The sequence below is a fragment of the Zonotrichia albicollis genome, chromosome 8 (assembly GCF_047830755.1).
Source record: "Zonotrichia albicollis isolate bZonAlb1 chromosome 8, bZonAlb1.hap1, whole genome shotgun sequence".
NCBI classification, from domain to species: Eukaryota; Metazoa; Chordata; class Aves; order Passeriformes; family Passerellidae; genus Zonotrichia; species Zonotrichia albicollis.
Genome location: NC_133826.1, coordinates 5,623,855 through 5,647,590, shown reverse-complemented (window position 1 = coordinate 5,647,590; position 23,736 = coordinate 5,623,855). Strand labels below are relative to the sequence as shown.

General features: G+C 43.1%; 1 protein-coding gene and 1 long non-coding RNA gene across 5 annotated transcripts in view; one reads left to right on the top strand and one right to left on the bottom strand.

Moving 5' to 3' along the window:
* The first annotated feature begins 6,128 nt into the window (after positions 1 to 6,128).
* Positions 6,129 to 11,912, top strand: LOC141729826 (uncharacterized). The gene is made up of 2 exons (XR_012581264.1): positions 6,129 to 6,206; positions 10,407 to 11,912. It is a non-coding gene; the product is annotated as an uncharacterized LOC141729826 (long non-coding RNA).
* Positions 7,775 to 23,736, bottom strand: part of GLIS1 (GLIS family zinc finger 1) — a 178,305-nt gene continuing 162,343 nt past the window's right edge. For 3 of the 4 annotated variants that reach the window (XM_074545769.1, XM_074545772.1, XM_074545770.1), the window contains exons 9-11: positions 17,414 to 17,598; positions 11,932 to 12,099; positions 7,776 to 9,464 (exon numbers count right to left, since the gene is read on the bottom strand). In XM_074545769.1, coding sequence (XP_074401870.1) covers positions 9,328 to 9,464; positions 11,932 to 12,099; positions 17,414 to 17,598 — 490 coding nt within the window. In that variant the 3' untranslated portion in view covers positions 7,776 to 9,327. Of the gene's footprint in view, positions 9,465 to 11,931; positions 12,100 to 17,413; positions 17,599 to 23,736 lie in introns of all 4 variants that reach the window. The other variant, XM_074545771.1, reaches the window with a different exon arrangement.

Genomic DNA, 23,736 nt, shown 5'->3' with positions numbered 1-23,736 from the left:
TCAGAGTGTGCTGGGAGCACGGGCAGGGCTGGGACAGCCAGCTCCCGTCAGGGATGGCAGCTCAGGTACCCCTGCACGCTGCCAGAGTAGGCACACAAAGGGAATTTTTCTGGCTAAAACAACTGCAGCTTCAGCTCGGAGCTGACTGGAATTCAGGTAGCTGCTCCATCACATGCGATCAGCCAGCTGAGCCTTCCCCTAAAATTTCAATTTGGAAGGGGAATAAAGTGACTCAATACAAGCTGCAGAACTTTCTTCTTTTTTTTTTCTTTTCCCCAAAGCGAGCTCTACCCTTTTCTATAAACTTTGATTTTCTATAACTGCTAGAACCACTTTGGCAAAAAGTTCAACATTTGACAGTTTTTATTTAGATGTCGACATGTGGTTTTTATATTCTTAAGTTTAGAGAGATGGTGAATTCTCCCGTTTTCAAATGTTTAACTTGTAGCTGTTGGAATCTGCTGGGTATTTAAAATGGATTTGAGAAAGGAAGTAGGGTATTAATTTTATTGGGAAAAAGAGAAAAAATATTTTAAAAGTTCCTTTAAACGAATGTTTTTCTTACATAATATAGGAAAATGTATTTATATTGATTGTAGTGTTTGATACTGCATAATATAAATGCCAGTTGGGAAATATTGCTGCAGTGAAATATTCTGTATTTATTGTATAATGAATGTTCCACAGAAATAGCTTATAATGTTTAGAAAAAATAAAATAGGATTAGAGGGAATGTATTGCATGGCTAAAGCTTTTATGTTGTGCTAATAGTACTTCAAAACCATTTTGTATTAAATAGACTGTTGCATTTGTATTTACCATAGACTGTGGTAAATTTTTAAAGGCAGACTTTGTCATTGTCTGAAGAAAGCTTTAGCCTGCACCAAATTCGTATTCCCTCTCTCAGTTAATCATAGTCTTAATTAAACAAAGCCGAGCTGAATAGGAAGGCAGAGATATAATTTTAGATCCTTAATCCATGGATATGAAATCTTTAATCCAGGGATATAAAATCATTTTCTGAAACCGGCAGTGAGCCTGTTGCCGCGTGTGACACGCAGGGAAACTGAGGCAGAGCCTGGGGCTGTGCTGGGGACAGGGCAGAGATGCTGCTGCGAACCTGCCCTAGCCTGTGCTGGCAGGCGAGCAGCAGCCTTTGAACAACTTGTTTTAATTACGCGAGGAGCACGCTAGCTTTCCACAGTCGCCTTTTAATCTCTTTTATATTTCTGTTCACACTCTGTCGCAGATCCGTGCTGCGTTTCATTAGCGCGGCTCGGCTCGTGTGCGGTGCTGAGCGCGGGACGAGCCGAGCCGAGCCTTACCTTCACCTCAGGCTCGCGAAAATACGGGATTCTTTGGGTTGCTGCTCACAGAAAATCCTAGCAGAGCTATATTTTCAAGGCAGATCCGTTGTTCGGAATAAATCCAAAGGATCTGCAGCCCGTCCATGCTCTGCGTGACAGTTCCCGTGGGATGCCCCGTTACCAGTGCCCGACCCAGTGCCCTCGGCTGCGCCACCTTCCCCTGGCGCTGCTGCCTGGGTCATGCCTGGGACCCATCATAATCGGATTCCCTAAAAAGTAGGAGCCTCCAGCACATCTCCCTTCTCCCTGCCCCAGAGGAGTTCCTGGGTTCCAGCCTGGGAAACCTTTCTGTGTTCTGGAGATCCTGGAGACAGCATTGTGGTGGTGGCAGCGCGCTCCGCGGGCTTGGGTCTGTAAATCATTCTGGGAGCAGCAGAGGGAGCCCAAGGACACGCAGTCTCAGCTGCGGATTTCGGACCAACGCAGATTCTGGGTGCTGAAGTGTTCCTGACATAAACTCTCTGCCTCTGAGTGCGGCAATAACTTATTTTGAAGCCCCCCAAACTGTGCAGCGGCTGCGTGGGGCCACCTGGGTTGTGCTGGAAGGAGAAGGGCTTAGAGGGAGAGTTGTTACTAATGGAAATCTTGTTGGGGAAGGGACTTCATAAAATTATTTATAATGAGTTCAGCACAGAAATCCCAGATGTGCCAACATCCTCTGGTGCACCAGTGTGGCTGACCTGTACAGACCTGTCCATAAGTCTGGGTGAGAAGCAGGATTGGACTCGGATAGAGGGAGGGGTTAGGGTAAACTGTGCAAAATGTTACTTTAGCTGGGATTTGCTGTGGGGTCTTTGCATTAGAAAAATACTAAAATGGACATTATAAGGATTATTGGTATTATTGCTCTGTAACTCCATTTTATTACTTCTGACTGATCCGATTTCATTGCTCGGCCATAACATCCGTCTGATTTTTGAGGAAAAAAAAGTTTTTAGACAATCACTCTTTCTAACACTGTTCAAAACCATCAAATTCACTTTGAAAATTTCTAAAAATGACAGCTTTCTTCATCACTGAAATTCATGTTGATTTTCAAGCGCTCATTGATGGGTGTTTAACTGCAAAAGGAGCCCTGCAAGCCTGACCTTGAACAAGAGATGGGCATTTTCAGAGGCATTTCAGGGCCTGGGTAGGACGTTTTCATATGGTTATGCCAGAGCCAGAGCTCCCTCTTGTGAGAAAGAAATATCAGAAGAGTCCAGGACTGTCAGCTGGAAACGAGCAGTGAAGGTGCTGTTCAGCAGGGAAGCAGTTCCTGTAAGTCTGCACATCCCTCCATCCACCTGGACAAGAAAACAGGGGATTTGAAGCCACCAACTTGCAAAATTGCGAAGTGGCACCATAATTTGTACTTAGCTGTGATGTGTCACCGAGTTCTGAGGCTCAATAAAAATATAGGAGTATTTTTCAGTGGAAATAATTCCTCTGTTCCAGTGACTTTTGTCTCTGGCAAAAAAAAGGCCGAACTTTATGTCAGCTAATAAAAAGCAGAAAAGAAATGAATATGTTAGAAGTGATAAATTCTGTTTGCATTTTTGTGTTCTCTGTGCTCAGCATCAGCTGTGCTGAATTGGTGACTCTGCTGCCATCCCCAGCACAGAGCACCAGGGCTGGGCTCCCTCGTGTCCATGCCAAGACCATGTCCCTTGGGAAGGGAGGAGTTTCCAGAGATGCAGTGGCTGCTCAGGGTGTAATGGGGTACATTATCCAGCACAGTGATATTGGTGACCCTGTAGAGCTCTTTAGGTGTATTTTAGCTTGGGAACATTTATGGAAAATTCTTTGGTATTTTGTGAGATCTGCTACACTTCAAAGAGGAAAAACTGTTTCAGAAGTATTTTTATGAGCTTTAGGATTAAGTTCTTGCTGGCAGGTGTGATTTAGCGGCAGCCAAAGGGGTGACAGTCACCAGCAGCAGTGTGACTTCACTGGGGAGAGCTGAGGCAGGGCCTGGGCAGCCCATCCATCCTGAGAGCCTGGGAATTGGGGTCACACCGTGCCCCATGCCCACTGCCAAGGGGGAGCTGCTGCTTCCAGAGAGAAAACAAGTGTTTAAAGAGCCTTCTACAACGTTTGCTGGTTTATTTTGCTGTTGATAAATAAACAGAGCTGCTGGCTTGGCCATTGGTGCAGCTGCTATGACTTTAATACCACAGCTGTAGTATTTGGTTTGCTTCCTCCCACCCCATCCCCACCAGGACCTGTCACCTCTGTCCCTTTTTCATCAGGGGAAGGAAAATTCTTGCATCTTACAGACTGTCCCCCAAAACCAGGGTGCACCCAGGTGATGGCACCTCCAGGGACTGACACACTGCTTTTCCAGGATGTGGTTTATTAAATCAAACTCTTTTCCCTCTGCTTGGCAAGAGTTAATTGTGCTAGTATATTATTCCACAGGATTATTTAAAAAAAAAATATCATTTTTCTTACGGCAGGGAACATGTCCAATAATTGATGTGGGAATATTAATGCAATATGTATGTTATCAATTTAGAAAAGCAGAAGACATATTTCCTTAAGCTTCTAATCATTTATACATATGACCTTCATTTATACAGCAGAAGGGCTCTTCCAGAAAGCTACAATTTGCTTCAGATGTTTAGCCTGGGTATTTTACTTTACCTTCTAACTGCCAAGTTTGGGATTATTTAGCAGTAAAATTAGAAATGTGGATTTGAGTATGTACCAAAGTCCTGACAGGTGTTAATGGAACTCAAGTTGAATATTTTATTCTTTAAATAGTAAAATGTAAACCTGCATTTGTTTAGCTTTGCCTTCCTGCCAACTGTATCAGGTATCTTGTGTGACTAGAATCACTGTTTTCTGTACATGGTCTTCATGGCAGTTTCCAGTGCCTGTTCCCAGCTCAGCCTGTATTTATAATCCTAACAGATTTCAGCTCCACAGAGAATTCCTTAGGCAAATGTGTGATTCTCAAAGAGAATCAAAGAGATAGGAAAGAAAACTCTTCATGCAGTATAGCCCAGATCTGAAGAATATGCCTAAAGGTGCAAATAGAGGCCTGAGAGGATTTCTCAGAAGGAAAAAAATCCTGGAGATGAAATTAAAGCAATTTAGGGTGGTTGTGTTAAAAACAAGCAAACAAACAAACCCAAACCACTTAGCCCTTTTTTTTTTTTTGTTGTTTTTAGGCTTTCAGACACCTTTAAAAATCTGTTCCTCAGCCCATTGCAATTCAGCAGTGTCACTTGCTCAGGGCAAACTCCAGGGATCTCATTTGGTTCCCGTGGTGTCCAGGTTTGCTCAGATTGCTGTGTGGGACATGCTCTGTTTCAGAGAGGAGCACTGCATGTTGAGGAAAGGATGTGGAATCCTGCACAGGCACAGCCTGCCTTATTCACAGGAGCTGTGCTGGGAGGTGTTTATTAAGTCAGCATTTCACTGTCCATCAGTGGAGACAGTGGCTCCTTCCTGGGACAGACTGCCACCCCTTTGGAGGCAGCTCTTCCTTCTCAGTGCCTGAGAGGCGGCCAAGGTGCAGCTCTGAGCACCCATGGGCAGCTGGGGCAGGGGAAAGGAGCCTCCCCTGAGCGACTGAAACCCCGGATCTGCAGTCTGACCACACTGATCCCGGGTGCTGGGAGGGCAGCAGCGGCCCCGGGGCTCTCTCGGTTACCTGGGCGTGTCCTGCTGCCCTTCTGAAATAAGGGAACCTTAAACCTTGGGGAGATGGGGCTAATCCTCCAATAAAGCAGCACAGGGTGCTCCCTTCCCAGCCCAGGCCCAGCCCAGCCTCCACAGGGGGGTCTCTGCAGTGTCCTTGTGCCCAGCAGCTCGTTCTGGTCCCGTGTCTGCCACACGGGCACACTCGGAGGGTTGCAGGCTCCCAGAAAGGAGAGAGAAACTCTGAAATCAATAAGGCCTAAGCTTGTAAGAGTATTGAAAATCAGCATCATGCTTTTCTTGGTGTCCTCGATGAATTGAACATCTGTATAACATAGGGCCAGAAATACACTTTTAAAGTTGGGTCACTTGGTTTTCAGTGAGAGTTACTGGCACTGGCCAGAAAATCTGTATTTGCCCAGAAGAATTATTTTATTTTCTTCTGGCTTCACCACCACTACAGAAATAATTTTGCCAAAGGAACGGGCAAATTTCATCTCAGTAGGAATCCAGTAGAAAGCTCAGTCTTATAAGGCCTTTAGCTACATTGGGACTTAGTACAGTTTCAATGGTTTAAAGAAAAATTCTGTCATGGCTGAGTGGTTTTCAGCCCGTGGAGCTGAAACAGGCAGCCTTGCAAGGCTGTGACAATCTATGGCTGGAGCCCTCCTTCTGCTGACTCTGGGCCATGGACTTCCCAAATCACCCCAGGGAGTTTGCAGTTTGCTTTGAAATTGAAGCAGAGAGGAGCTTTTAGTGTAACTCTGCAGATCTCAGAAGAGCTTATCTCAGGAGGGAATATTCCAATGGCTTTGTGCTGTCAGTGAATTAAATTATATAGGCTGGCTATTTTTTCATCTTCAGTTGCACTGACCTAATTTAATACAAATACATTACTGGAGAGCTGAACTAAAATCGTGTAGGTCTTAATAAGATCATAACAAAACCCATTGAAATCTTTTTCTCTTATGCAATTTAAATTCAATTTACAGTCACTGTTTATTTTCACATACTTGGTTGTTGTTTTAAGCACTGGGGTTTTTTTGCACTGCTTGCGTAACTCAGAGCTATTGCAGTATCAAACCGGTGCTCTTAATGCACTCTGGAATTTGGCTTTTTGGACTTTTACCACGTAGAAAATGCATCCAGTTGAAAGGACAGTCTCAGAAACAGAGGAGCCTTTCCACAGGCAGTTCCTGTGGAAACATGCAGGTAAGCAGAGATGATGATGGGAGAACAATGCCCTCAGTGCCTGTGTCCTGTCCCTGGGAGCACATCCGAGCCCTGAGCAGAATGTTGTCATTCCTGCTGCACACCTGAGCCTTGGGGCTGGACCATTCCCGTGCCCCACATCAGAATGAGGGCATTGCATCCCTGGTATTTTGTCATTAAATGCCACACGTTGGGCTCAGTGATCACAGAGGTGTTTTCCTGGGATTCTTGTGCACATCTCATCAGCTCATCACCTGCTAAGGCCCCTCTGGAGCACGGCAGAGGTGCTCCATCACTCTGGAGCTTGTGAGGTGCTGCAGCAGGATGGGAACAGAACAAGCATTTTGGTTTTCTATATAATGAAAAGCCTGAGCTTGATTATATTAAAAGCTTTGAAGTCCTGCTGAATGTTTGGCTTCCAGCCCAGCTGGTGGAGAGTGCAGAGAAGTGCCTTTGCTGTTTCAGTGTCAACTTGAAATTAATTTTCTCTCTCCCAGCTTGATCAGCCACTGAAGGTCATCTTATTTCAGTTGTTCCTAAAGCATCCTGCATACACAGAGTACATGCACAGGGGTAACTGGGGCTTGCATTCACTGGGGAAATTATTTGTGGCTATTTTTCAAGTAGTGTTGTAATTTATTAGTTGAATTCTGTTACTTAGATTGAAAAAGTATCTGACAGTCAACTGGAACCAGCAGTTCCATTTTAATTCCACAGGGTAATAATTTTCTACTATTATATATAAAGCCTTACCCCAGTTATTATACATATTAGCTGTTGGGGTTTTTACAGCACCACAATGAGAAACTTGCCAAGCAATAAATTCCATTGAAAGGTTTCTTTGTGTCTTTAGGAAAAGCTTACATGAGACACTTCCCTACTTACATGTAATAAAAGGAAATAATAAGGTACACAGCACACGAGTAACCATTAACTTGTACTATTGTGTATTTTACTGGCTTTATTATGGATAACTTTCCAAACCATACAGACTCAAACAAGTGCCTTTGCATTTCTCTGACTCTATCCTTTTAATTTACAGAAAACCTGATTCACACAGATTGTGGAATTAAATCATCACCCCAGCTGCTATGCTTTAAGTTTCCCAAACCTTTGTGAATCATTGTGTGGTTTTGAACAGCCTGGTTGTTGTGACATAAGAATTTTTGTAATTGATCAAATATGTTTAGGATTGGTTGGTTTATATTTTTAGCAAAAAAAAAGTTGTTTTTAGAAGAATTTATTTAATTTTTAGGAAATTGAATTAATCTTGTTTTTAAGTCACGATTTCCTTTTTGTGTTTCCAACTAATTGCAGCACAGGAATTATTTTGATTTTTGTCTCAGACATTACAGCTTTGTTGGGCTTGGGATATTTTTCTGTGTCTTCCTTCAGAAGCCCCAGTTCTTCCTGCTTGGCAGTTGTTAAGCTACCTGCCTCCTTATTTAATGTTCTGGGAGAGAGTTCTGCCCACTTATGTCTGAGACCAAAAAAAACCCCAACTCTGAGGCACCAGAATAAACAAACAGGACAGAAAGCCAAATGTGGCCGTGATCAGAAGCAAAGCCACGTGTGTAGGCTTAGAGCACAATTTGGGGCCTTTCTGCATTTGGGTTCCAGGAGAGCAGTGATGAGTCAGTGCTGCCACAGCTGCCTGACCACAATTAATGGGTTTGCAGCTGGCACTGGGTGTCCTGGGGAGCCTGAGAGCTTCAGGAACCCTTGCTAGAACGGGGGGGTCGGGTCATGTAACCCCAGGAACCTTGTTCTGCAGTGACTAAAACTTCCTGAATGTCTAAGTTTCATTCTAATTTCTGGACAGAAAGCTAAATTGGATACAGAGGCCTCTTCACATGCACTAACAAGGTGCAGCCAGGCCCTGGAGAAACAAGTGCACCGTGCAGGCTCCGTGGCTACCCTGGATCAGCCCTGGCACGGGGGGAATTTCTGCGTTTGCAGAGGCTGCAGGGGCAGAGGGGAGGCACAGGGACACCAGGGATCCTGATCAGCAAAGCTGGGGGTCCTGGGACACGGGCGCATGAGGGACCTGAGCTGTGGGACTTGAGCTGTGTCCCATTTCTGGGGAGGGAAGAGATGCAAAAAGGACAGTGCCATCCTTGGCCACAGACTGGGTTCAACCCAGCTTGGGCTTTTCCGTGGTGCCCTATGGCAGCCTCTGTAAGTGAACAGACATGGATTGATGCAGGGACTGGACAGCCCTCAGTAAGCCCAACTGGCAGTGCTTTGTCAATGAGAACTGTTTTTTCCAGTTAGTTTTCTCTGACTGTTCTGGAGCACCGTGGGACACTCCAGGAGCTCAGCTCTGACAGAGCTGCTGGGCACACCCTGGGGCACCTGGCCCTGTGCAGGATTTATCCTTCCCAGGAATCCTCGCTATGCTGGGAACTGCAGCCACAGTGACAGGGAACCAACTGCTGCAGGGGACCCTGTTGCACTGGAAGCCCCTTGGTTTTCCTCACATACATGTGGGCTGTTGTAATGTCACTGTGACTGAGATGTCACTGCTTTGTTAAAATCCCTCTCAGGCATGTTAAAAATGCAGTATCAGGGAGCCCGATGGTGTTAAGAAATGACAGTACACTTGTTTCCAGTTTTTAATGCTTTCTTGTAAAACTGAAAATACAAAACCAGCTGAGCAAATGTAGATCTTTATATACATGAGGTCTCTGATTAAAAAAATCCTTTTAGTTAAAAAAAAAAAAAAAGAAAAAAGGGAAGACTGAACCAACAAGTTAAATGAAAACTGATTAAAGGGAACAACATTCTCAAATTGAAGCATACTTTCCAGGAAGGAAAACATCTTCTTTACAAGTTTATTATATAACTTACATTTACACTTTACTGAGAGAACTTACAAAACAAGCTGCTTGAAATGCTCCTCATTCCCTTAAAGCATGAATTTCAAAGTGCCACAGCAAAGGAACAGGTTCCAATATTATCTTATACAGACTATTCATGTATAAAATGGTTTGGTAAATGTGAGGTGTTCATTTAAATGAGCACATATAGGGATACAGACTAAATAAAAGTACTGAACAACACCTTTGTTATTACATACGCAGTTATAGGTATAATAAAGGAAACAAGGCCAGCACTGCTCTTAGGTATCTGTGTAGATGGAAGGAATGTGATTCAAGCAGTGATCAAAGGCACTGTTCTGGAAGAATCCATTTTCATCCGTTCCGTTTGAGACCATGTCTTCAGAGACACACTGGGCTTCAGAGATCCCCTCGTAGCCTGCAGGAGGGACAAGGACAGGGACACGAGTTAGTGCCAGGGCACGAGAGGAGGGGGCACAGCCTGGGGCCCACAGCACAGCACAGCACAGCACGGTGGCAATGGAAGGACAATGGTGCTCAGCATCAGAGCCTGGCCAGCACAGGCTCAGTTTTCAGGGGGTGTTTGAGTCATCATGGCTGGTGCTCCCATTCATTTCTGGGCAAAGCTGTGCACTGGCAAGTGAAGTGCAAGAATCAGAGCAGGGCTCTCTTGGGACTCAGTCATTATCTGAGCAGGACATCAAAACAATGAGTGGGCAATGATCCTACTAAGTGTGCACTAGAAGTGATGCAGCCCTCTTGGTTTGGGTTTTTCCTTTTAATAGCACTTTGAAAAAAATATTCCATGTGTCTCCCAGCTGCTCTTAGGATGTAGAAGAAATCTGGATCCTGCATTTATTGGCTCTCCACATAGTGCAGGTCTGAGGAAGCTTGGCTGGGGCAGGTCAGGCTCACAGGACATGTGGAAAGAGCAATAGTGAACCTCAGCCCACCAGAGCCCACTGCCCAAGCTGGTTGCTGCTTGCCAGGCTACCAGAAAGCCACGGCAGTAGGGGAGAATTCTCTGTCCTTCTTTCATAATGCCAAACTTCCACAGCTATTACAACCTCCTGAGCTGCACATCCCTGTGGAGAGGAGCAGGTTTGCCATTCTACCAGATGCTACAGCATTTATTGCCTAGCCAGAGGACATGAAAATTTCCCATTATGACCCCTATGCCTGCTTTTGCAACTGGCCAGCCAAGGCCCACATGCACATGTTCATTTCACTGCAGGAAAACCTGTCCACTTCATTGTGACTATTTTACTGTTATGTGTGTTTTAATATTTGAGATCAAATTCTCTACTTACTTACATTTCTGCATTTTCCTATGACTTAGTAATTTACTGTTGGTTTACAGATCAAGATTCTGCTGTCTGCAGAAATCTGGCACACAGTGAATGTCCAGAGGTTCTGGAGGATGACCTCAGCATGTTTATCTGTGTCGGGCCAAGTGGAGTGACCAGTATTTTGATAAGTTTTGTGAGTGTTTATGTTATGTTAATTTCTATTTGATGAGCCTGTATACAGGGTGGATACAGAACCACAGATGGATAAAACCCAAGATAAGCATACACCCCAGAAATCATTAGATTCCAGATAGAGTAAACTATCCAAAGTCCTGAACAGAAAATAAAAATTTATTGACTGTTAATGTGATTCATGGAACAGCTGTTTGCCAGTCACATTGGGCATTCCTGTGAGATGAGATCTCATTTAATATTAATGGTGCTATAAAAGCCTGAAAAAAAATTAATGCATAGCCTTGATGAATCTTGCAAATCTGAATGGTTCTATTTTACACACTAAAAGATGAGATGAGATATATATATTTCATACATGTTTATGTTTCAGCCTTTTAAGTATTTGCATGCCTCAATAACCACTCTAAAAACAAAAATACTAAACAGAAACATTTCATGATAGTTTAGGCCCAGACAGAAAAATCAACTGTTGTTGAAGTTGGTGTCTTGCCACAGTATTATTCTTTACTGCTACAATTTCTTTTGGAAAGTTTATTTAGTCTGTTCTTTAAATATTGCAGGCTGTCAATCTAAGCTTGAAATTTGATGTTAACATGAAAAAACCCTATGTTTTAGTAACATCAAACTTATGAGTAACACTAAAGAATTCAAAGTTGAAGTTGAAACTTCATCTTAAATGTTTCCCTTGTGTTGGTTACTGATGCATGCACTTCCCAGAATGGAACAGCAGACAAATGCGTGCACACTTGCTCTGAACAGAGTCTCCTTTAATACAAAACAAACAGGAAAGTCAACTCTAATTTTGTGGTCTGACTCAGGCCCCAATTCAAAAAGCACTTAAACATATGTTTTCAGTATTGCCCTTAACCGAGGTGCCCTCCTGAGTGCAGACATGAAGAGAACTTTCTTGCAGATATGTAAGATTGCAGCAAATGCTTGTACTTTATGGCTCTGACAATACTCATGTTTTGTTTGATTTCAGCAATTCTGTCTATTATTAATCTTAAAGACAGAAAAAAAGAATACTAAAATATTGACATACTAGAGTAATGCAGCCATTATAACTTTGACCTGATTATAAAAGCCTTCCTGAGCACACCTGAAATGTGCACTGAACAGACCACACAAAAAATGCAGGCAGTGCCTTGCCAGCTCTCCTGAAGGTGGGTGTTGCCTATGGGATCCAGCAGAATGGAAGAGACTCTGTCCATCAGTCAAATACAGCAGGATTTTAAAAAAACCAATTTGCTTTCCTTCTGGAGTTTTTACAGATGAAAATTAATTTCAGGGCTGTTTTTTATACAAACATGTTTTTGTCATAACACTGAAAATAAAATGCGTTCTTTGCCCCTCCTGCTGCAAATATCAGATGGATAATTCCTTATAGGTGGAATAAATTACCTGTTGAAGCTAAAGGTGCATTGAGTATGTGATAGCCATTCTGCCTCAGAGGATTGAAGCAATGGGATTCCCCTGTGAGCACATCACTGCTGACAGACTGGTCCATTGTTCTGTAGCAATCTCCGTAGTGGAAACAGTTCTGTATGGAGTGAAAGCTGCCTTGGTAACCTGAAAGCAGATATTGCACACAATTCAATCCTGCAGTTCTGTCACAGCATTTCCTTACTGTTGGGGGGCTTATTTCCACAGCTTTAACTTTGAAAAATGATCATGCTGTTCTGTAAAGTGCAGTTACAGAAGAGCTGCATCAGACTCAGTCACACAAGGTGCTGTGGACTGTGATCCCCATCAAGCAAAAATCTCAAGGATGGGCTTCATTTCAAGCAATAGATCAGCTGAACACAGTCAGCAGCACCCTTGGATCCAAGGTAAGCAGTGACCCCTCCACTGCATCAGGTCCAGGATGCTCAGCTCCTAAGGGAATGTCTCTGTAATGAATCACTGTTAATTTAAATACAATAATGCAATATTTAAATAAATAGCACTGCTTTGTTTTCAGTTAAGTCTTTTGCCATCCAGTGTGTGCTGTGCACTGCTGGAGACAGCACTGTTTGTCCAGAACACCTTCACAGGTTCCTCAGACTTCTTTCCCAGACTGTCCTTGATCCAAATGAACCCCCCTTCACTGGACACAGGGGATCACAGTGTGCAGGCAATGACCTAGGAAGTGCAGGACTGACTCCAGATAGTTGTCAGGTGAAGACTGAGTTCAACCAGAGGTTCTTCTGCTTCTGGAAAGGGCTGAGATAGATCTGTGTGGTCTCTGCTTGCCTCAGTCATTCTACTTTTGGGGTATGTTTGACTTTCATCTTCCACATACCCAACATTCTTAGATCCTGGGGTTTTTCCCCAGGTATTGTATTATCAGTACCCAGCAGTTTGGGTTTTGCCATCAGAAGTTGTGAATGAGTTGCAGACAACAAAAGAAGACATCTAACAGTAAAGGACAAATGAATTGCTGAAAAAGGAATTTTGCAATTTATAATTTGTTCCAACATCCTAAAAAATTGGAATTTGTTCCCAGAAGGATGATCTCAAAGTACATCACAATATTTAACCAACCATGGCCTGATTTAATTCTCTTCTTTCCTCTTGCCTCAATAAACTCTTCCTTATTCTGGGTGCAATGCACACTAACTGCACATTCCTATCAGCTGCCCCTTTTCCTGCCTTCTCTGGAACGATTCTCCTACCCTTAAATGCAACTGAAGTCAACCAAATTAAGCTTAAAGTCTAGCAGGACGTGCTTCAGGTTTTTCCTCTAATTGCTAGAAAAAATACAGAGTTGTTGTCTTTTTTCCCTCAGTCTTGCAGAGAGTGAAACATTTCCTCAGGAACTCGTGCAGAAGCTCGGGGCAGCTCAGTGAATCCCAGTCCCAGCCACGTTTCCCCATTTCCAGCTGACAGCTCAGCCCCACTCACAGCAGAGAGCCGCCCTGCTGGGCTGCCCGTGCTGCTCTTCAGTCTGTTTGTTCAGAAATCAAATCCTGGGCCTGTCCCCAGAGCAGCTGGGGCTGTGTGGGGTGGATTGTGAGCTTGGACACCCTTACAATTCCTGCAGTGTGCAAGCTCTCTCCTGCTCAGTAAGATCTCCCACATTTCTCTGTGTTTTTCCTCTACTACCAAAGTCTGACCAAGCAGACAATACCAGGCAAAGCTCGGGGTCTGCTCACTTCATATTTCCTAAGTTAGCAATAAACAAGGCCAAGTGTGGCAATTCTTGAGTAGAAATGTAATCAATTCATTGAGTGGTGAAAGATTTGCTCTGAAGGTTCCCAGTTCAGTATGTGCTTTGGCAGAATATGCAAGGATTAGATGCTTAATTTCTTGAGAACATATGATCCACTACAAAATACCTAAACTGCTGATGTCCACAATTAGGGAAGTCCTAATGGATGACTCTTAGATAAAGACACTACACACTCTGTACCAAGGCTGCTCATACTTGCAGCTATGGCAAAGGCAGCCCAAAAATGTGGAAAGCTGAGCATTAAATGATGCATGTCCTTCCCTGGAACAAACAGCCAGCCACCTCTATGTACTGCTGGAGAGTCTGGCTCAAAGAACCAAGGAGCTCTTATGAGAGGTAGCACAGCCCTCCTTTGATGTGGTTTTAGGTACAGTGAGTTATTGATTGGCTTTGAAACTTATCCTTTCTGTTTACAAAACAAACTCCTTGCTGTAAGCCTTCTAAAAATACATCCTTTTGAGATGAGCAGTGGAAAAAAGAGACACTTGGCTTCAAAGGAGGCTCAACTGGTTGCAGAGAACACTTAGGTGCATTGCTAGAGAAAAAAAAAAAAAAAAAGAGAGCCTTTTCCAGAATGTCTGCTACAGACATCACTTCTAGGGAAGGCATGACGTGTATTTTCTCTGCTGTCCTTCCCTTGTGCTCCCAGGCTTGCCTTTGTTACATCAATTAAAAATCTTCATGATCTACAGAGCTGGCACAGTGGCTTAGAAAAGCAGAGAGCAGCCAAGCATGACAGAACTGGATTGAAACCAGTCAGATCCAGGGTTTTCCCAAGACCTGTGGGAAAAGGTTATTTTGCAGTGTTTTAAGTTACACTGTCTGGAAATACCTGAAGCAGAGAACTGCCTCAGAATCAGCCTGGAAAAGAACTGCCATGAGCAATGAAATCCTCTTTTGGATTGCAGCGTTTATCCCTCAGCATCACTGTGAGATAGTCTGAGAAGGCAGAGGGAAAAGTGTTCCTGGAACCACCCAGTGGAGAGAGGGGTGTAGGAAAATCCTGGTGCTTCTGCACTGCTGACTTCACCAGGAGCTGATTCCTGCCAAGTGCTTCACAGAGAAATACAGAGAAATGCACCCTCCCTGTTCCAACCTGCCTGCAAGGTGGGATAAATGCAGGAATGAAACTAAAGAAAATACATGGGATGAGGGAGGGAAAGGGTGCAGCAGGAACACAAGTCAGATAGAACAAAGCATCACACTAAAAATGGGATTTCTGACCCTTTAGGTTCATTGCATTTAGTTGTGGTTCCTTTACATTTCTTTAAATGCTTCACATGAGAAAATATGGGGAATTAAAATATGATTGAAATCCCAAAACCAAGCGTTGGGTTAACAACCACATATGGTTGATTAAACTAAACAGGGAGCATTTTTTACAAGTTCTTAAAAAAGACTCCCTTCAGGGGTTAAAATACAAAGTAAGCAAGAAGGCTGGTCCAGTGCAGACATCCCTGCTCCTTCTGGAGTGCAAATCTGTAGTACCAACTTGGCAATAAGTGTTTCACCAATATTTTTTTGGCCACATGGATTTCAGGTTTTCCTTCAGTTTTGATTTAAATCAAGAATTTTCTGAGGTTATTTTCAAGTGAAGAATTTACTAAATGCCCTGTCAGTTTAAATGATCACTGTTAAATGTTTTATGTACAGTAGATGTAGAAATATAACAGTTCATAAAGGAATAAACTGAGTTCCAAACATAACATTTAGTTAAAATTTTGCTTTGAAATAATTTGTGGCAGAAAAGCTGCACTTAGCCACTTCACACAGTGCACTGGCTGCCTCTGCTTCTCTAAGGCACAGCCTAGAAAACTTCAAGCAGCTTTAAAACCAATGATGTAATGAGCAAATAATTGGAATATGGCTATTAAATGCCATCTTGTTATGTCATGTCATTTACATGTATTTGCAAATAAATCTCAGCTTTTCAAATTCCATAAAATTTCTGACAAGAAATCATGTCAGGTATAAATAACTACAGGATTCCATTGCCTGCCAAATTCTTTCAGCATGTAATGATTTCCATGTGATCTTACTACAGCTAGGTTAAAACATATAAATAATGTCAGCTTGTTCTTTCATTATCAATATTTCTGCTACCAGCCTGATGAAGCTGCCATCTCCTAAAAACTCCACATCCACACTGTTTATGTGCTTCTGTACAGATGCCTGGTTCTACACTAAGTTTATGTGGCGTACCTTTTTTTGGCAAAAATTCAAAACCCCCAAATTATTACGGATTCCATTAGAAAATGTGCTATTAATGAACTGAGAGGCAAAAAAAAAAAAAAAAAAAGTAGAGCAAGTACAGCTAAGTACAGGTTACAGATAATTGGTTTCAAAGGCTGCTAATCAAAACTGATTTTGGAATGACCATTTCCATAATTAATTTATAATAATACTTCAACATTTGGCCAAAGTGGAAAATTATTGCTTTTTCAAAACCACATGACATAACACTTAGAAAGCAACAATTCATTCAAAAGGAAATGTGGTTTTCTTAAGGAATAAAGTCAATTTATTTAAGTGGTTCAAAACTTGTTCTGTCTATGCATTTGTTTCTGCCGTAGTAATGAGCTGCTAAACTTTCCTCTTGTGGCTTGTAGTTATTTAGCTCATTATAGCAACATAATCATATATCATTATATGCTATCATAAATCTGCCACTTCTCCCTTACAGAGTTAATCTTTTTAAATTGAATAATCTGTTGAGCATCAGGTTGAGTTAGTTTTTCCTTCAGCACAAATCATTAAATGTAATACGCTTTAACTTTTCAGACTGAGCCTTTCCAAGCAAAGAGCAAAAACACTGCTCAGAGAACGAGGGGCAGAGGGAACTGCTGGGATACCCAACCCCATCCCAGCTGGGAGCTGCTCAGGGCTTTGTGCTCAGGCTCTTGCAAGCAGACAGATGTCCTGCACACTTCTTTATTGGGAATATTTACCATATTTTAGCAGCTCACCATCTGGATTGTATAACAGATTTCTGAAATATGCAAGCTCCTGTTACTGGAAGAATCTGTGATAATAATATCTCTTGCTAATTTGTGCCTCAAAAATTTCAGGAACATTAATTAGTTCCCACAGCAGAACTCCAGAATAGGTATGTAAGCTTGCAATTAAAAAGGCTGAGTAATTCAGAACAAAAAATGTTTTAAATTAAGCTGTGGGACAGCTGCTTACTGCTCCCCTTCCTGTCCTCAAGTCCCACAGGCACTCCACAGTTGTACAGAGTGCATTTACATGTTACTGTATGATGTAAAACAAGCCAAACTTCCAAATAATAAATGAAAAAATGTTTGCTTTCTTTGTCTAATGCCATGTCTTGTGCATCACTATGAGTGCATGGAGCAGCCCATGTGTTCTGGGACTGGATGGCTCCAGGCTTGGTGACCAGGCAGGGGAAGTACATGGCCAGCAGCCTTCTACTGAAGCACCTGAATAAATGCAATAAATCTGCTGTTGGTTCAGCCTTGCCCATTATGATGACATATCACAGCATGGACCTGCCTTAAAATTCACACCTGCATGTACATCAATCCAATTTAAAAACTGAAGTGCCCACTGAAATGCTGACGCTATTAGCCAAATACAAAAAAGCAAAATAAATAATTTCTCTCCAGCTAGAAATTAGAAAAGCTGCAAGAAACAAAAAGAGGGAAGAGTTACCTTGAGATCCCTGCTGTACAGACTGGTTGGGAAATGGGGTGTACGGTGCATTTGGTATCCCAGAAAACTGCTGCCCGGTGGGTGACTGGCTGTGGGATGATGGAGAGCCGTGTTTCTGCAAGAGGGAAGGTGGAACTAAAGCTTTCAGGGGGCTGACAAGTGGAGAGATTACGTTGGGAGCAAGCCTAGAAAAAGAAAATACAGAAAAACTTCACATATCACATCATAATATGGCAAAATGAAATACTTGTATGAACTTTTTCTATAATGGCCAAACTATAGAGAAGTCTGTTTTGCAGGGACAAATATTGAAAAAAAGGACAACAATGCAGTGCTACCTGCAGATATTTGCTAGGAGGCAAGAGAGTTAGACAAGGAATTCTGTTCCTTCACACTGACTTCCTGCACTTGCCATAAATGCCAGATAGATCAAAATGACACCACTCCTCAGTGAGCAACTAAACACAGCTCCATTTGATATGGATCTTTGTGAGGTGAGATACGTGTCTAGAAACAGAAGTGGGAAATGTAGCTAGAATGGGTAAATGCAAGTGAATTGTTTAAGTGCCTTCATAGCTGTAACAGGGTCAAGCTGCAGCCAAGGCAAAGAACAGCATCAGTTTCACTGTGCAGATGAGCAGAGTGGATCTCCCACAGCTGTGACAGGGCCCTGCGCCCCACAGCCCAGCGGTGCCCTGTCAGACAGCACAGGCAGCACCGGGAGCTCTCAACACCCTCTCTGCTGCCTCCAGAGCTTCTGCTAAACCTCAGAAGGACCTCTCTGAGCAGCACCAGAACCTTCAGATGCTGCAAAATCCACCTCACTGTCTGAGAGCCACCCTGTGGAAACTTCCCAGCTACAGAACCCGAGGAAAAAATATAAAACAACCTCTGCAGGTTGTAATAGATGTCACCAAGCTGGAAAAAAATACTGAGCACAAACTGTTGGTGGCAGACAAAAATTAACTAAATAAAAACGCCAATCTCTCACTGGTGTCTTCCTCTACCCCTGCACAAGCTGTTCAAACACCATAAAGCATCATTTCACACGATGGCTTCTTGGAGCAGTTGAACTGGCCCTGGGAGCGAGGATGTGCTCCAATGAGGGCTAAGCACTGCATGAGAGTGTGCAAGAGGTACACAGAGGGGAACTGTGAATAAATGGTGACAACAGCTTAACCAAATTTAACATGAGAGGCACAGGAACACTGCCAAAAGCTGTCACAGTGACACTGTAAATATTAGAAGGGGTTTAAATCAACCAATCCAAGCCCATCCTATGCTCAGACAATTCCTTCTCCCAAAACAAGGAAGCAAGATTGATAATATAAATTACAAAGACTGAATCTCTCCAAACTGAACTGAGGAATTAAACTAGTGTTGTTAAATGGGTGAAGGCAAAGATATTTATTTTCAAGTTAAACTAGAAAACTGTCACTGACATCTTTTATGGAAAATCCTTTCCTTAGAATTTTTCCTCCTGAGAAGCCGTGAGGCCTCAGGAACAAAATGTAAACAATGGTTATCTGCTGCTGTGGAATGCAACAGGTGCATCTGGGATTGGTCTCATGTGGTTGTTTCTAATTAATGGCCAATCACAGCCCAGCTGGCTTGGACTTTCTGTCCGAGACACAAACCTTTGTTATCATTCTTTCCTTTTCTATTCTTAGCTAGCCTTCTGATGAAATCCTTTCTTCTATTCTTTTAGTATAGTTTTAATATAGTATATATCATAAAATAATAAATCGGGCCTTCTGAAACATGGAGTCAGATCCTTGTTTCTTCCCTCATCCTCGGACCCCTGTGAACACTGTCACAGAAAACAATTTTCTTTTGCAAGAAAGACACTCTCTCCAGTAAGTGCTGATCAGTAATATGTAAAACAAAGAGGGCTACTGTCAAATTAAAGGAGCCAAGATGTAAGGAGAAAAAGATCCTATTTGTTGTGGTTTGGAAAAGGCTGCAGAGGTGCCAGAAAAGGACCGGGGATGCCGGGGCTCCGTGTGCTCCTCCCAGCTCAGGGCCAAACGCTCCCTGGAGCCTGGAGCCCCTGCTCCGGCTCACAGCCACAGGGACATCGCCCCCACCCGCCAGCAGCGCTCTCAGAGGCCTGGAAATGCTTCTATCTGAAAGGAGATTAAAAAGATTGCAGTTGTTTTCGTTGGAAAGATAATAGCTAAAGGGCTCATGATAGTGACATTTATATGGGTAATGACCACACACACATTTAAAAGAGAAACAAAAGATGTACTAAAAACTCCAATGCTGGCATTAGCCAGAAACCAGTGCCGGGATGAGCCAGAAACCACTGTGAATAGGGGAGGGAAATGCTGCTGGGGAGCGAGTCCTCTGCAACTGCCTGTGTTGGGTTTCCTCTGCCTGCTTTTGGAATGTCTTGTCCCGGCTACTGCTGGGAAACGCAGCACCCCATGGAGACCTGCCGGGCTGCTCCCAGTGCTTTGTTAGGATGGGCCATCGTGTTTCTAAATTCTGTGCAATCATGCTGCTTTGTCCAACAAAAATGGTACACTTAGGTATCCAGCTGTGGGAATACTGAAAATCCCAGCTTCCCTACCCAGCTTAACTACTCCCAGAGGCTACTTAAATCTTAAGCAAGGGAGAAGAATTTAAGTTTTTATTGTTATTTTTAAAGCAGTGCTTGTCCCTGCTCACTATCTTGCATTCCTGTTTTTCCTGTGTGTGAGCTCAACAGGGTTTGTGCCTTGAAACCTTTGAGACGAGTGTTGAGGGGTGGAGAGGTCCCCTGCAAGGCCAGAGGGGTGCAGGCCCTGCTCCAGCTGGGAATGCTGAGCAGTGTGTGGAGCTGCCAGCTCGCTGCTCTCTGGGCATGGCTCTCCCAGTGCTGGGGCTGCTCAGCAAACATTGCTGGCTGTGGGCAGCTGTATCCTAGGAGCAGGAACATGAGCTGAAACCCTGACAGCTCCAAGGAACACTTGAGCATCGCTGCCTCCTCTGCATCAAGAGACTTTCACAGAGCTGAGCAGCTCACCATAAAAATCTGCTACGTTCTGCTCAAGCTCTCCCAACAAGGAATTCAGCATGTTTCCTGGAGCTTCAGGCAGTTTTCAGCTAGGAAAGAACTTTGCTCAGCAGAAAAATCTGGCTATGTTAGCACAAGTGGCCAATATGGAGATCTATGTCCTTAAAAAATTCATCACAATCCCTACGGCTCAAGCTGGTCCCTAAAATATTACCGTGTGTGCGTGTGTGCATGTGTGAATGTGCTCTGGCACACTCAAGGAGAGATTTTCATCAGCCAAACTGTCCAATGTCCAGTGCTGTGTTTTTAATTCTCTCCTGAGTATCTGCCTACTAATTTGGTTGCTGTTATACTCAGGTTGTTAAAAGAGGAGGAATCATTCCTGATACAAATTAAACAGATAATGCATTAGAGCCTAAAAGGTGATGCCTTCTGTGTGGAAGATGAAACACTGAAAGACTTACAGCAGGAACTCAGCTGGATACACTAAAATTCCCAGGCAGCAGCTCAGGCATGTGTGTTTCAATAACTAATAGCCTGCACATTTCCTGTTAATACTGTACTACAACCACAGTTTGCTTTGGTTTGGAAAGTAATAATAAATATATACCATATATTTTACCTTAATTGTAACTTGCATAATTCAGTAAATTTGCAGCTCCTTTGGGGCCTTTTAATATATATCTGTGCCTATATATAGCTGTATGTAAAAAGATATAAATACTCTCACAGGCATGAAAAAAAAATATCCATATCCTTCCTTAATTCATTACATTTGAGGGCTCCTGGCTCTATGGAGTATTTCTGTTGAGGGCCATACAAGGGTGTGATGGGGGAGCCTCCTCTCCACCCTGTCCAAGACACAGGAGCAACAGGACACCACGGAGAGAAGGAGCTTGGCTGGAAACAAAAGGAACATTTTGCTCACACAGCATGCCCTGGCCTGTGCCATTCACAGCCACAGGAGCCACGGAATCAAACAAAATACCTATTTTTTTACCAAGGGACTGAATAATTTAATGGCCAAAACCAACATTTCCATGCTAAGCGAGGGGTAATCACATCTTGTGCTTCAGGATGTAAAGTGATCGCCCGTGGAGGAGGAGAGGAATTCTGCTCTCTTCTCTCCCCACAGCTCAGGGTGACTGACCAGGCACTGGGGCCTTCTCCAGTTCCCCCTGGAGCAGCACTGCAGGATGGAGCTGGAGATGGAATTCCTGTCTGAGGGAGCTGGGATTGCAGGGCCAACACTTCCCCTGAGGAGGCATCAGCAGGCAATCAAGGAAAAGCACTACTCAGAACAATCCTGTGTGATTCACACACAGAACCAAAAGGAAGCTTTGGGAATAACTGAGCCTAACTCAGTAACCACCTTGTCTGTGGCACTGTGCACATTTCTGCACCAACACTGCCTGAAAAGGCCCAGCTCCACAGCCCTTCCCACAGAACTCCTGCAGTCAGTGGGATTCTACCCACAAAGAATCATGAAACCAAGTGGCAGTCATGGACAACAAACCAGTTCCTCAGCTCCACTGGAAAGCATTTGTCACATCAATGGAAATACACAGGAATCTTGGTCCTAACAGAAGGACTTTTAAAAAGGGAAAATTAGGTCAAAACATAGAAAAGATTGATCTTCCTCTCACTTTCTAAGTGAGGAATCTCAACCAGAAATCCCACTGAAACTTTTTATAAAATTTCTTGTGACCACACTTTAGGAATAAATTTTGGATGGTGGAAGTTTATATTAAATTGTAAGTAAGGCCTGTGTGAGGGAGCTACCTGTGTATGCCATGAGCCAGCAGTGACCTACAGAAAACACCTACAAGCACCATGACTTTGCTTCAGAATTATTGATCCTGTCTGCACTCTCAGCCTCCCCAAGCAAGCATGGGTGTTTAAGGATCTCTGTATTCTCCCAATGCACACTAAATTTCCTGTTCCAGTATCAGTGCAACATAAAGAACCAAAATATAAATACAGATGGACCTGAGTTGTTCTGAGATTTCCATCACAATGTCTGGATAGGTGTTTTCTATATACCCACAGTGCTTAGCTTGAGGAAGAAATAAATCACCCCTCTCTTTGTTCAATAGCAGTTCCAGGACAAATTAACAGAATAAGGAATTATAAAGCTTCTTTAAGATAAGAGGGCTTGACTAGACCTTGATTGCCAAACACTACATACAGTATACTTAGTAAATACTGAGTGGAACAACTGAAAATTGAAAAATAATAAAAATGAATTTTAAATAAGATTTTTGAATTATAAATAGGAATGAAGTATAACTGCAAATGGAAATATGTAAGATGGAGATGTTTCCAATATGAAAACTGTCTGGGTCTGGTTTTTTTTAATGGTGTGATGGCTTGATTGGCAGATTCCTCAGCCAGACAAAGAACCTCAACCCATATCCCATTAAGTTCAGTGGAAACGGGACCAAATCCAGGCTGAAAAACATCTGTCCTTTATGTCAAATCATTTTTTGTATATTTTGGGTTATAAGACTGTTCTGTAACATGCACAGCACTATGGCCAGATTGAAAAATTGTGACTTTTGAGAATCATGACTTAACTCAGATTAACATAAAGATAAATAGCAAATAAAGCACCAGAGTAAGAAGCACAAACCAAAGCAGCTCCACATTTTATCTGAAGTGCAGCTCTGTAGCCACTTACAGGAACTGAGAGTTTCCATGAGAAGAGGTTCTCCCATAAAACCCAGCACTCCAACCAGTTCATTCATAAAATCTCTCCCCTAAGCACCATAGTCACTGATATTGTGAGAAAGTCCAATTCAGTTCCAGGACCAGGAGATTATTTTTTTTTTAATGGGAAAAAAAGTTAACACGGATTTTCATCTCTTCCCATAATATTAAAAATGATGTGTAAAGCTCTGCTAATCAGGTCCCTGGATAGGGCCCAATCTCTGGCCACGTGTTTCTGTTCTGGGTCTTGCCCTAGGGGAATTTCTGTCAGCACATGCTCAGGAAACAGTTACACCGTTCACTCCTTTGGACTTTTCTGTAAGACAGACTCTATCTGAAGTTTGGTGAACCTTTGCACTAATCACTGCCAGGTGCCTCTGGCTACGTTTCTGGAATGCAAGGAATCTTTTCCTTCTCTCCCTCTTTTCCTTTCTCCTTTTCCCCCTCTCTCCCTGATATATAATAAATCCTTCGACACAGATCACCTTGCTGGGCATCATTGCATTTCTTACCTTTTCCTATAAACTGAGCACCCAGGGCTGTGACACAGGGCTGTGACTCCAGGGTACCCCAAGGTGCTCCAAGGTACAACACCTTGTCTCTGGTTTTCCTG